This window comes from Gopherus evgoodei, chromosome 9 (genome assembly GCF_007399415.2).
Source record: "Gopherus evgoodei ecotype Sinaloan lineage chromosome 9, rGopEvg1_v1.p, whole genome shotgun sequence".
NCBI lineage: Eukaryota > Metazoa > Chordata > Testudines > Testudinidae > Gopherus > Gopherus evgoodei.
In genome coordinates, this window is record NC_044330.1 from 56,524,599 (window position 1) to 56,539,203 (window position 14,605).

Here is a 14,605-nt window from a genome sequence, read left to right on the forward strand (position 1 = left end):
GGGTTGGGGACTGAAGATGATGTATGCTTTCCCCCTCTTCCTGCTAATTCCCCAGTTTATCTTCAGACTGAAGTTGGATTATGTCACATTGATACTGTCTTAGCCAAACTGGTGTGATGAGTGTTGGTTCTTGGACCTTTGTTTCTGTTCAACCTTCCAGACTTTTTCACCTCCTCCCCAAACCTTCTAACACAATATCACAGTCAGACAGATTTGGCATCCAATGCTGATCAGTCTGCATCTCTTGGCATGTATGCTGCATGTGTGATGTCCCAGATCTTGAACCAAGATGACTGCTGCATCCTGGCCTCCACCCAATGTTTGTCAAAACCTGGTGGTCCGAGAAGCTAGTAGGACTATAGCCTCAGACAAGACACTACCCACGGGAGCCCTAATTGGAGGATCACCCAGCTCCACCAGTTGGTCCAACCACACTATTTCAGGCCAAAGGAGGCACAGGAAGTCTGTCTGAGCAATAAGGTGATTTCCTGTTATGGCTGTGTTGGACCCTGCTTGTGCCTGTCTCTTTCACCTAACCCTGTTCCTGATTCCTGCTCTGCACCTGGCTCCTGGCTCCTACCTCTCTCTTCAAATCTGTTCCCACCATGCTCCTGTTCTGTGCTTGATCCTTGTGTCTTCTCTAGTTCCTGCCTCGCCTCCAGTCAGTTACCAGTCCTTGCTCCAACCTCAGTCTCTGACTTGTGACATTGACTCTGGCTTACCCCTTGGCTCTGGTTATTGGAAGTTGACTCTGGTGCTGACTCTTGGCTTCATTCCCCACCCTGGACATCTGCTCCGCCACTAACCATGACTCCTGCTATGACTACTAGGCTGGACCACCTACATCCCATTCCATAACACATAGATGAGGAGGAAGAATAATGCTCAAAAGCAGCGCAGTAGAAAGCTCTCTGCTATGAGTACATACTTGGCCAAGTAGAAGGGTTTTTCAATTTGGTCTCTAGCTCAAGGAATCTGGCCAAGGCCAGCACTCATTCATGACTTCTTGGATTATCTGTTGCATTTTAAGTCCTCAGGTGTGTCTAAATTCGTTCAGGGGTCCACTTAGTGGCTATCTCGGTGTTCCACCTGACAAGACAAAATTGATTTCCTTTGGATAACGCCTTGTGGCTAGATTTAAAAAAAAAATAATTTTTTTTTAAAGGTGGTGGTGGTGGTGATCTCTTCCTTCTTGATAAACAGCACTATTGTGAGACCCTAATTTTGGTGCTGGCTGCCCTCACAGAACGTCCATCTGAGCCCTTGGCAACCTGTTCTCTGTCCATTCTTTGACAAAAGACAGGTTTTCTCATGTCAGGACCTCTGTACATACAGTTTTTCAAGAATAAGTTGGCCCTAAGGACATGTAAGAAATGTTTGTCTAAAGTGATTTCAATTTCACCGTAACAAACTATGTACTCGCCTATAGTCTTTCCTAAATAGCTCTTGAATACAGAGGAACAGCACCTTGATACATTGGATGTGAGATTGTTTGGCATTCTATTTGGAAAGAAGTAAACCATTTCATTGTTCACCTTTGCTCTTTATGTCTTATGCGGATTGGGTGAAGGGTCAGGTGGTTTCTTTGCAGACAATCTGCAGATGGATTACTTCTTACATTACGGCAGCATATGGAGTAGCTCAGTCTATTCCTCCACAAAAACTGGTAGCTCATTTGACAAGGGCCCAAGTGGCTTCAGTCACATTCCTCAGCATTTCTACATTTGGCATGTGCAGAGCAGGTACCTGGTCTTCAGTGCAGCTGTTATGACTGCGTCTAGATCAGATGCAAACTTTGGAAAGGCAGCCCTGTTGTCATTGTTTAGGTAGATGCTGAGCCCCAGCTCCTTCAGTTACTGCTTGTAAATCACCTGAGTGGAATACACATTTGCAACCATTCAAAGAAATAAAAAACAGCTACTTACCTGTTCTGTAACTGTTGTTTGTTGAGATGTGAGTACAGATGTGTATTCCACAACCTACTCTCCATCCTTTCTGCATTGGAGTCTTTAGCCTTGGATTCCAGTGGGAGAGATCTGATGAGGGCAAGGTTGGTGCCACCCTTATATAGGCATAGGAAGGTGACTGGGCCAAAAGGTGTGGAATATATGTCTGCATCCACATCTCAAAGGACAGTTACAGTACAAGTAAGGAACCTTCTTTTGCATGTACTGCCTTAAATATACTTTTTGTGCATATGAATTCTGGTAGTCTGTGATTAATAACTTTCCCTGATTAGAATAAAATATACAGTTACAAAACAAATTCTACCACCTTGGCTAAGGTCCTTTGAACCTTCTGAAGGCTATTGTCACTTACACCTGTGGCGCGTTCCCCCTCCAACTGAGGTACTACTGAGCCCCCCTGACCCACCAGCCTGGGCTTCCTATCACAGTGTGCTGCTGTGATAAGTTGCCACGCTCTCCAAGCTTGCTCTTTCACCAGCATATACATAGGTAGGGACACACGCAGCTGCAGTACTTGCAGGCTGCTGTGATCAACTCTGCATGGGGAGGTCACAGCTAAGGAACTGCCCAGCTGCTCAAAAGCACACCACCCTTTGGAATGTAAACCCAAAATTATACTGCCTTGCACTGGCCAGAGATCTGTACAGCATAAGCTCATGAAAGTCGCCTGCTCCCTAAGTGTAGAGAGGAAATGTACAACAGCTTTCTGCTCCAGGGTATAACTCCCACATAGTTTTTGTTTTATCACAAACCACATTTGTTAACTGCAGAAAGAGAGATTTTAAGTGATTATATGGGATAGCAAACAGATCAAAGCAGATTACCTTGCAAATAAACAAAAACACAATCTAAGCTTAGTGTACTAAAGAAGTAGTGAATTCTTACCCTAAATTAATATTTTAAGTCAGCTGCAGGCTCTTAAGGGGCAAGCTGCACTTGCTTGAAGCTTATTGCTTTCATAAGCTTTCATAAGCTAGAAATTGCTTTCATAAGCTAGAAATTCCTCTAGCCTGAGTCCAGCACTTCCCCCCCCACCCTCCCTCTCCCTTTCAGTACGTTTTACTATACAGTTAGCTGTGCGCATGGGCAGCCTTATGTAGTGGCACACTTAATGTGTACTGCAAAATGTGCTGATCCTTATGCAGTTGTCAAGCGCTTTCAGTCAAATCAGAGCCAAGTTCCAAAGACAGTTCTCCAGGATGGCTATTTCCATGCTGAATTGTTTTTTACCCTCCGTGGTTTGTTAGTGTTGTCCAAAACAGTCATAAGAATTGTTTGAGGAAGAATTGCATTTTGAAGTTAAAATGGAGACCGTAATTAATGGCAGTTGCCATTACACTAACATAGAATGTATTGAAAACTCAGACTATTCAGCCTTTAATTTTTCACCAGTCTGGATATTGCTTCATTGCACACCATTGTTCACAGAATATGCTTGCACTCTTAGTACTGCCCTCTTCCCTAGATAGGTTGGGTAGGGCAGGGGGGGATGGACCAGAAGCATATGTTGTGTTGGCTCCACGTAAAGGATTGACTTATACTTGTCTTCTCATTTGCCATGTCTTTCCTTCTTCCACTCTTTTGGGTTCAAACAGGCAAAGAAAAGTGTTAACATTGTTTCATAGTAGCATTTCCTGTGGATGCCTGTTTTGAGGGCAGTAATGTACAATAAATAGCTCAGTTTCACACCCTGCAGGTAACATTGTTCTATGCAGGAACACAGCACTGCTTTTCATCTATGGTTGTCAGATCTAGAAAAAGACGGTTACTCACCTTTGTAACTGTTGTTCTTCGAGATGTGTTGCTCACATCCATTCCAGTTAGGTGTGCGCGCCGTGCGTGCACGTTCGTCGGAAACTTTTTACCCTAGCAACTCCAGCGGGCCAGCAGCTCGCCCCCTGGAGTGGCGCCGCCATGGCGCCCAATATATATCCCTGCCGGCCCGCCCGCTCCTCAGTTCCTTCTTGCCGGTGACTCCGACAGTGGGGAAGGAGGGCGGGTGTGGAATGGATGTGAGCAACACATCTCGAAGAACAACAGTTACAAAGGTGAGTAACCGTCTTTTCTTCTTCGAGTGATTGCTCACATCCATTCCAGTTAGGTGAATCCCAAGCCATACCTAGGCGGTGGGGTCGGAGTGAGAAGTCGCGGCATGGAGCACTGCAGTTCCGAAGGCTGCATCCTCTCTCAACTGCTGGACCAGGGCGTAGTGGGAAGCAAAGGTGTGGACCGATGACCAGGTCGCTGCCCGACAGATTTCCTGGATGGGCACACGGGCGAGGAAAGCCAGCGACGACGCCTGCGCCCTGGTAGAATGCGCAGTCACACGGCCCGTAGGGATATGGGCCAAGTCATAACAGGTCCTGATGCAGGACGTTACCCAAGAGGATAACCTCTGGGAGGAGATAGGAAGCCCTTTCATGCGGTCCGCTACTGCTACGAAAAGCTGGGGGGATTTGCGGAAGGGCTTAGTCCTCTCCACGTAGAACGCGAGAGCCCTACGGACATCAAGCGAGTGGAGCTGCTGCTCCCTGCCAGAGGAGTGAGGTTTCGGGAAAAAAAACGGGAGGAATATCTCTTGGTTGACGTGGAAGGCCGAGACCACCTTGGGGAGAAAGGCAGGGTGTGGTCTCAGCTGCACCTTGTCCTTGTGGAAGACCGTATATGGGGGGTCCACCACAAGAGCCCGGAGTTCCGACACCCGTCTAGCTGAGGTGATAGCTACTAGAAAGGCAGTCTTCCAAGAGAGGTAAAGCAGGGAGCAAGTAGCTAACGGCTCAAAGGGGGGCCCCATGAGCCGGGACAACACCAGGTTAAGATCCCAGGTTGGAGCAGGGGGACGGACGTTAGGGAATAAACGTTCCAGCCCCTTAAGGAATCTAGACACCGTTGGGTGAGAAAAAACGGAGCAACCATCCGCACCCGGGTGAAAGGTGGAGATAGCTGCTAGGTGGACTCGCAATGACGATATGGCCAGACCTTGCCCTTTGAGGGACCAAATGTAGTCTAAGATGTCGGTTACCGAAACTTCCATAGGGCGGAGATTTCTCTCCACGCACCAACAGGAGAAGCGCTTCCACTTGGCCGAATATGTCGCTCTTGTGGACGGTTTCCTACTGCTCAAGAGCACCTCCCTCACCGGCGTGGAGCAGCGCAGCTCAGAGCCCGTCAGCCACGCAGGAGCCACGCCACTAGGTGCAGCGACTGCAGGTCTGGGTGACAGAGGGTCCCGTGTTCCTGGGTAATCAGGTCCGGATGAAGGGGCAGGGGAACTGGGTCGGCTACGGACAGGTCCAGCAGCATGATGTACCAGTGCTGCCTGGGCCATGCCGGGGCCACCATGATCACGTGAGCCCTGTCCCTGCGCACCTTCAGCAGGACCCTGTGGACCAGAGGGAACGGGGGAAACGCATAGTACAGGTGGGTCGACCACTGGATGAGGAAGGCATCCGCTATCGACCCGGGCTCCCTGCCCTGAAAGGAGCAGAACGCTTGGCACTTCCTGTTCCCCTTGGACGCGAAGAGGTCCACCCGGGGATAACCCCACCTCCGGAAAATGGAGAGGGCGACGTCCGGGCGAAGGGACCACTCGTGTGACAGGAAGGATCTGCTCAATCGATCCGCCAGCGTGTTCCGTACTCCGGGGAGGAAGGAAGCTCTGAGGTGAATGGAGTGGGCTACGCAAAAGTCCCAGAGTCGTATCGCCTCGTGGCACAGGGAGGAGGATCTGGTGCCGCCCTGCTTGTTGATATAGTACATGGTCGTCGTGTTGTCGGTGAACACGGCGACACAGCGACCCTGAAGCTGATGACAGAACGTTTGACAAGCAAGGCAGACCGCTCTCAACTCCCGCATGTTGATGTGTAGCCCCACCTCCTCCTGGGACCACAGGCCCTGCGTCCTCAGGGTGCCTAGGTGGGCCCCCCAGCCTAGATCTGAGGCATCCGTTGTTAGGGACACCGAGGGCTGAGGGGGGTGGAAAGGGAGACCCGCACATAACACGGACTGGTCTAGCCACCAGCCGAGAGAATCTAATACCCTCTGGGGGATTGTGACTAACATGTCTAGCTGCTGCCTTGTCAGCCTGTAATGATTGATGAGCCACAACTGGAGGGGCCTCATGCGGAGCCGCGCGTAATCGGTCACAAAGGTGCAAGCCGCCATGTGGCCTAACAGGGTTAGACATGTCCGCACTGACGTCAATGGGGCTGTCCGCAAATGTTGAACGATCGCCGACATGGTCTGGAACCGCTGCAGAGGCAGCAAGGCCCTGCCTACAGTGGCGTCCAGTACGGCCCCGATGAATTCCACCCTCTGTGTGGGAATCAGGGTGGACTTGTCTGCGTTTACCAAGAGGCCCAGACTTGCGAACATGCCGGTGATCACGCGGACATGGCTGTAGACTTGTTGTTCCGACGTGCCCCGAATCAACCAATCGTCCAGATAAGGAAACACGTGGACACGATTGCGCCGAAGATGCGCCACAACAACTGCCATGCATTTTGTAAACACTCTCGGGGCCGTGGACAGGCCAAATGGGAGGACTGCAAATTGATAATGAAGAGGCCCCACAACGAAGCGGAGGAAACGTCTGTGGCGTGGTCAAATGGCAATGTGAAAATACGCGTCCTGCATGTCGAGGGGCGGCGTACCAGTCTCCCGGATCCAGGGATGGGATAATGGTCCCCAGGGATACCATGCGGAACTTCAACTTCACCAGGTATTTGTTGAGCTCTCGCAGGTCGAGGATAGGCCTGAGGCCTCCCTTGGCCTTGGGGATCAGAAAGTAGCGGGAATAAAACCCCTTGCCTTTCTCGTTTTCCGGAACCGCCTCTATAGCTCCTTTGCTGAGGAGCGTCTGCACCTCCTGCCGAAGGAATTGCTTGTGAGAGGGGTCCCTGAAGAGGGACGAGGAAGGGGGGCGGGAAGGAGGAAATGAAACAAACTGCAGGCGGTATCCCGTCTGCACCATGCTTAAGACCCAGCGGTCCGATGTTATTTGGGACCACGCCGGGAAGAAAAACGAAAGGCGGTTGGAAAACGGGGGGGGAAGGATCCATTAGGGAAACTGTTACTGCGCCCTCGGGCGCACCTTCAAAATGAAGGCTTAGGTCCAGGCGGGGGCTTAGAGGAGCCTTGGTTCTGCCCCCCTTGGTTCCCCGAATGCCTGCGCCTTCCATTCCTGCCGCGGCGCCTGTTAAGGTCCTGCCGCTGGCGGAACTGGGAATACGGCCTGCGCTGTTGTTGTTGCTGTGACCGGAAGGGTCTACGCTGCGTCACGGGAGTGTGCGTCCCGAGGGACCGCATAATGACTCGGTTATCTTTCAGACTCTTGAGTCTGGGGTCTGTCTTTTCAGAGAACAAGCCCTGGCCTTCGAAAGGAAGGTCCTGTATAGTATGCTGGAGCTCCGGCGGAAGGCCGGAAACCTGCAGCCAGGAGATGCGACGCATCGTTACTCCCGACGCGAGGGTATGGGCAGCCGAGTCTGCAGTGTCCAAAGAGGCTTGCAAGGACGTGCGTGCGACCTTCTTGCCTTCATCCAAGATGGCCGCAAACTCTTGGCGAGCATCTTGTGGCAGCAGCTCCTTAAATTTGTCTGCTGCCACCCAGGAATTGAAGGCGTATCTGCTCAGCAGGGCTTGCTGGTTGGAGACCCTGAGCTGCAGCGCCCCAGCCGAGTACACCTTACGGCCGAGGAGGTCCATCCGCCTGGCTTCTCTGGATTTGGGGGCTGGAGCCTCCTGGCCATGACGCTCCTTATCGTTCACTGATTGAACCACCAGGGAACACGGAGTCGGGTGCACATGGAGATATTCGTAGCCCCTAGAAGGGGCCATGTACTTCCTCTCGACGCCCTTGGCAGTAGGAGGAATGGAGGCCGGAGACTGCCAGATGGTGTTGGCGTTGGCCTGGATGGTTCGTATGAAGGGCAGGGCGACCCTGGTGGGAGCGTCAGATGAGAGGATGGTGACAATTGGATCCTCTATCTCCGAGACCTCCTCGGCTTGCAGACTCAGATTTTGAGCTAATCGCCTGAGGAGGTCTCGGTGCTCCCTGAGATCCAGCGGGGGGGGGGGGGGGGGGCTGTTGGAGGAGGTACCAGCCACCGCTTCATCCGGGGAAGAGGATGAGGAGACCCCAGGCAAGAGAGTGTCTAACTGTGGGTCTTCCTCAGCCCTCGCCTCTGCCTCAGGAGCCAAAGCGGAGTCTTGTTGCTTGGACCCTTCCTCCCCATCCGGGGAGGGAGGGGGGCGAGACAAAGAGGCTTCAGGAGCCCTACGCTCCGCAGTCGCCGGCCTAGCAGGGAGCTGTTGGGGGCCCTGGGCCTGCTGGTATGCCCAGGGTGTCCAGAATCCCCATTGTTGCGGGCCTTGGTCCTGCTGCGGCGGATCACTGAACAGCGCCGCCTGCCGGTCGGTGCCCAGCGCATACCCGCTGTCCATTTGTGAGGATACGGACGGCTGTCTAGAGGGCCAAGGTGGGGCCGACCCTGGATGGTAAGGGTCTGTGCGGGTCGGCACGGAGGATCGTCTCGGTGCCGGGGACCGGTGCCGGGAGTCATATCGGTGCCGAGATCGGGATCTGGACCGGGTTCTGTCACGGTGCCGGGATCCGGATCGGTACCGGGCGCCGCTTCGGTGCCGGGATCGGGACCTGCCACCAGCTCGGTGCCGGGAGGTCGACCGGGACCGGGACCTGCCACCAGCTCGGTGCCGGGAGGTCGACCGGTGCGGCGAGTAACGTCGGGACCTGCTCCTGGAATCGCAGTGCCGGTATCGGCGGCTGGAGCCTGACCGCGATCGTCTTGATGTCGACCGGCGCCGCGAGTGCGACCGGTACCGCTGAGGGGAGCGGTGCCGGGACTGCGAGCGGCGGCGGGATCTGGAGCGACCATGACGTCAGGACCTGGATCGTGAACGAGAGTCCCGAGACGGTGCCGACATCATGGGCTTGCCTCTGGACACGACCTGCACCGGAGGTACCGGGGGTGGCAGCCGAGTGGGCTCAGTCAGGGCTATGAGGTCCCGAGCCGAGGCGAAGGTCTCCGGTGTGGATGGGACCACCATCTCAACCCCAGATCTCATGGGGGAGCTCGGCGGCACCGGACTCGACGGACCCGCCGGGCCCGGAGTCGACAGTGCCGGTGGCGCCGCGGCCGATGTCGAGGCCGGGCGCTCTAGCCGGGTCTGCCTGGCCGGAGTAGCGGACTTCGACGGCCTTGGCTCTGTCTCCGGTGCCGGAGAAGGTCGGTGCCGGGGAGTCTTCTCTGTGCCGGTGCGATCCGGTGCCGGCGCCGAGATCATGGCCTGCGAAGCCGTCGGGTCAAGTGCCGCCTCCATAAGGAGAGTTCGGAGTCTTTGATCCCTCTCCTTCTTTGTCCTTGGCTTAAAAGCCTTGCAGATGCGGCACTTGTCGGATCTGTGCGATTCCCCCAGGCACTTCAGGCACGCTTCGTGGGGATCGCTGGTAGGCATGGGCTTCTTGCAGGCCGCACACTGCTTGAAGCCCGGCGAAACAGGCATGAGCCTGGCGCCGGGTGCCAGGAAGGGCTAAGCCCCCCGCGAAGAACTATTTACAAACTACTTAACTTAACTACTACTTAACAATCTAATTAACAACTACAATAGTACTAGAGATAAACGATAGATAACTAGGAGAGCTAGGGACGTGGAGGACAGCTATGCCACACTCCACAGTTCCAACGACCGACACGGCGGTAAGAAGGAACTGAGGAGCGGGCGGGCCGGCAGGGATATATATTGGGCTCCATGGCGGTGCCACTCCAGGGGGCGACCTGCCGGCCCGCTGGAGTTGCTAGGGTAAAAAGTTTCCGACGAACGTGCACGCGCGGCGCGCACACCTAACTGGAATGGATGTGAGCAATCACTCGAAGAAGAAATGTCTGTTGCTTACCAAGTGGCTTGAGGTGTACAGACAGGGCTGGCCTTAAAATGTTCAGGGAGATGTTAGCAGCAAACAACTGATTTTTAAATAAAAGAGGGTGTAGAAGAATTTCCCTTTTTCTCTTCTGTTCTTGAAAAGTGGCATTTTCTTTCCTATTATCCTTTCCCTCTGCCCCTTTTCTGTTTGCTATGTTGTTGCTTCCCTCTTGCACCCCTTTTAACTATCCCCTGTATTCCTTTCTCTCCACAGTCCACTTTTCTACACAGTGGTTCTACACACAGTGTTCCCTTTCCCCTCCTCTCCTGACATGGGCATTCATCCACCCTTCCTGACACATTGTTGCTGTTTGACTGGTTGAGCTGGATATCTCTTCCTCACACATTTTTCCCCCTCTTTTCCTCCTCAAAAAAAACAAACAAACCAATGTTGCCATTCTAGGGAGAGAAGCAAAGGAGCTAATGAGGGCAGTTTACAAAGAAATATATATTTTGAGAGGAAGAAAAAGAGTAAATTGTAGGTAAAATATGATGAACTCAGTATGGTGCTATTCAAGTAACATAGAAAAGTCACTTGTTTCACAGGATCATTTAACTCTTTCTAGTATTGACTACCAATAAACAACTAAGGGGCTTCTACCTTTGTATATTTTAAGATTCTCTTGCAGGTGCCATTTTGTCTTAACGTGTAGTCCAAAATTCAGCTTGCTTGCATTAATATGCTAATATCTATTTCTCTTCTGTTAAAGTGTTCACTAGCTAGGGACCGTTTGGTTTAATAATGTCCAGTATTGCAGTCATGGGAGCTATAGAAATGTGTACATAATACAACTCCTTTATTACCTAACTTCTCACTCGATACCCTTTCGTCCATGATCTCAAACTTTTAATATTTCAAAGAAAATGTTGTCTCTGTACTTGATGCAAATCAATACTTTTTTCTGCCTTTTTCTTCAGGCTCTTGTGAAGCATGTCCAGTCAAAAGGATACCCTAATGAACGTTTTGAACTTCTCACCAACTTCCCTCGAAGGAAGCTTTCTCACCTGGACTATGACATCACATTGCAGGAGGCTGGCCTGTGCCCTCAAGAGACTGTCTTTGTGCAGGAAAGGAATTAGCACCATGGCCTGAGCTCTCCCAGCCTCCCTCCCCTCCCCTCTTTGCCTGTGATACCAACGTACTAAGTATGCAGCTGGGCTCATGGGATCACCGAGCTGAAATCAGGCAGGCAGGCATTTGCCACATCTCCCTCTTCCTCCTTTCTCCTAGTCTTGTGACCAAATGAAAATGCTAAGATGTGAGCTTTCCCAGCCTTGGGCTTGGAAAAATCATGCTCTAATTGTGGAGGAACATGCCTCCTACAACTGCACATCCCTTTCTAAAAATAAAAGGGTTGTGTGTGCATCCAACGTGCTGGGGTTAGGGATGGCCATAACAAACAGATATTTCTCACTGCTACCCCTAAAAAAATCTATTTTGTTAATATATTTTATTTTTATTGAGAAATACCATGTGGCTAGGCACTGAGTTGTCTCCCTACACAGAGAAATTGTAATTTGCAGTAGAGTTTTTCTTGGTTTTGGTTTTCTACACAAAAGGTCTCCATTAACCTTACAGCCTTGTGAGGATCCCTTGTCGTGTCCTTTGCAGAATACTGAAATGCTGGAAGGATATGGTGTGAGCTATGTTTAGCAATTCAGGCTGGGGAAGCTTGATAGATTACACATGCATATTTTTCCCTCTTTTCCTGCTGATGAGGTGACCTCTTGTTTTAAGTGAGGGTTGACCTGCCAGGGGATTTGGCACATATTTAACATGCCTGATATGGGAATTGGATGCTTGGTGTGGAGCTGAAACCTCCTGTTTTCATAGTTAGAACTTACTCCTCCAGAATCTATTCTCCTATTCCAAAATATGGCCTCTTTGTTGTCAGGACTTTATTGGTGGTGGGATATTGTAAGAATCTCAAACTTTCTGTAAAACTTTTGCCATCATACAACTTAAAAACTAATTTGATTCTTTGTTTCCTAGGTATTTCACTTTCTTGGGGCAATAGGGCTTTCACAAAGCAGTCAGGCTATAAGATAAGAAAGGTAGGTTCTAGTGCAGAGATTCCTTTTATTATAAATTATATATAAAAAACCTGTCATTGATGGACATTCCACTAAGTTAGAATGGTCATTTTATTGGCTCACATCATCAGGGTGACTTGAAGTCTCTGTATCTGTAACAAAAGTTTTATGTGTTGTGTAAAGCAATGGTAACTAACTTGTGTCAATATGATTTGGGCTTTATATATCTCAAAGCTATAAAAACTGTCAGTGTAAGCCATACATACATTATGACTAAGGAATCAGTTAACCAAACATACAATGCAACGTACAGTGCAGCCAAGTAGCTTCTTGCACCATGTACTCTCCTGTGTATCGAGATACTTTACCCTGAATCTGAGCACAACCATTTTCAAGATTTACAGAAGACTGCAGTGAGACAAAAGCATTTAATTGCTAACTCATCCTTTTACAGACACTAGTACTGATTCAGGATGTTCTTTTGTAACTGATAGTTTGTTAGCATATTCTGCATTTATGGAGGAAAACAAGTTGCTTCACGTTGGACATAAAAATACAGAGTTAACTTCAGAATCTGACAAAACTGGCAGTTTGTATAGCGTGAAAGATTAGTGCCCCCCCGCCCAATGTCAATGGGCTTCATTGTGTTAGGAAATCTTATCTCCTGGCATCAGTGTCAAAGAAAGGAATTAATGCTGGCAATAACTATTTCCAAGTGGATGGCTAAGAATATAATATAGGATAAAACTTTTCAAGATACTTTGCCTTTAATTTCACTCCAGGCTGCATTACTACATTAAAGGATGTTACATGGGAAATCATGGCAATGACCCAGTTTATTCCTTATGGGTCTTTGCAAGCTAACTGTCCTTTGCCCTTAAAACTGAGAGTTCTTATACAATTGTATAAATATTTATAAGTATATTTATATAATGCTTTATAAACGGATGATTTGACTAAAAGCACTCAGTGCTACCACTTTTTGAGTTCTGCTCTCCATTCCCTGTCCAGTAGTTGAGTCACATCAGAGGTGACATGTTGAGACTCTAAATGATAACTGATCATTGCCACATTGTTCTCAAAGGGGACTATTCCTCCACTATACTGACTTCAGAAAGAGAACTGCAACAATCAGAGAGAAAGGGAGTGCACTGGTGCTTGTGGGTGAAAGGAAAATGGTGCTTCTAAAATGAAGAATCTTCTGAACCACAAAATACACAATTCAGATGTGGCTGTGTAGGGAGAGGTGTAGCAGTAGTCTGTATCATTTAGTTCTAAATGCTTTCCTGGGCTTCCAAGGGCTAATTGAAATGATTAACTCTGATACTTGTGTGCATGAATCTATTTGCACCTTCCCAACTGGTGAATGTCTGAAGAATTTGAGGTTTAAGAACACCAAGACTTAGTATCTAGCATTTGTCCATAGGCTATTCCTTGTCCACTAAATTGATTAAGGCTGCAAGTTTCTGTGGCTCTCCCCTGATGTCCCTTTATGTACATGGGAATGGGGGCCTTGGCAGTTCCACTAACTCTTGTGTGAAATTGTTTGTTTGGTTGGCGGAGGTGGGGGGATGCTGATTGTTCAGAGCCATTTTCTGATTGGGTAGTTGGTCCTTTTTGACATCTTCACTCTGTTATGATTTCCCTAAATAATTCTGTACACACTTTACATTGAATGGATGGAGGGAAACTTCTGTTTCCAAACCCCATTCTTAATTAAATTTTGACTTTAGATGCAAGGCAGCCAAAAGCCATAAAAGCGCCTTTTTACTTTCTCTTCCTGCTCAGTTGCAAGGAGCGGGACTCTCTCTTATACTGGCCATCTTGCATTAAAAATCTGAATTTGGAGTCCTGAACCAGCTTTTAATTCAGCTTTGTTATATTAAAAGCTGCCCACCCACCTCTCAAGCAGTCTGGTCTGGCAGGGAAGCAACAATTCTACTTTAAAAAGAAGCCATTCATACTTTTTTTAGTGGTGGAGGTATGAAAAGAAAATCTGCCTCTTATCCAGTCTGGCAATGGTGCTCTGCACTAGATTTTTAGCATAATGTAAGCTGAATTGGGAGCCTGCAGCTTGCTCCCAGTTCATTTTTAGGCAAATAACAATTTTAAAAAGAGCCCAGCTGTTGGACAGGGAGAGAGGTGAGGGATCTCAGTTGTCAGCTGCCTTTTCTTTCTACTCCATCCAGTGGCCCAACTGTACTTACCTACTGGGTGATTAATTTCTAATACACTTGCATATTCCTCCAGTGATCAGTAAACTGCCATTTAATCTCCCAAATTTATTTTCATGATTTTAAGCAAGTTGAAAGTAGCCATTGGCCAGAAACTGATGAAGAAAGGTAGCTGAGCTCACTGAGCTGGAGATCTGAAGAGACAAGCTGTCAAAACTCCAGGGAACCTTAAATGAAGGAGAATATAATAAAAAATATATCCATAACATACTACTTTCTCTTGTGCTGTGAACTATAGTAGAAAGGTATTTGGTGGATTAAACCCATTCCTCAGAGAAACTGGCTTCTAATGTTTTTTGGTTTGGGTTTTTTTGAGGACGCTCACAGTGGCATGGGTCCTTAATTTTAAGTATCAGTAGCTGAGGTGGTGATCACTTATTGTACCAGTGCACACCCATTGAGAATTTTTCATCTTAGAAAAGCGAGCTA

At 49.3% G+C, this 14,605-nt stretch overlaps 1 protein-coding gene across 4 annotated transcripts in view; it reads left to right on the forward strand.

Moving 5' to 3' along the window:
* The window catches only part of UBXN7 (UBX domain protein 7), a 51,090-nt gene extending 38,330 nt beyond the window's left edge, over nt 1–12,760 (forward strand). For 2 of the 4 annotated variants that reach the window (XM_030574440.1, XM_030574442.1), the window contains exon 11: nt 10,827–12,760. In XM_030574440.1, the coding sequence (XP_030430300.1) occupies nt 10,827–10,988 (162 nt within the window). In that variant the 3' untranslated portion in view covers nt 10,989–12,760. The other 2 variants (XR_004001879.1, XM_030574441.1) reach the window with 2 other exon arrangements.
* The last annotated feature ends 1,845 nt before the right edge of the window (nt 12,761–14,605 follow it).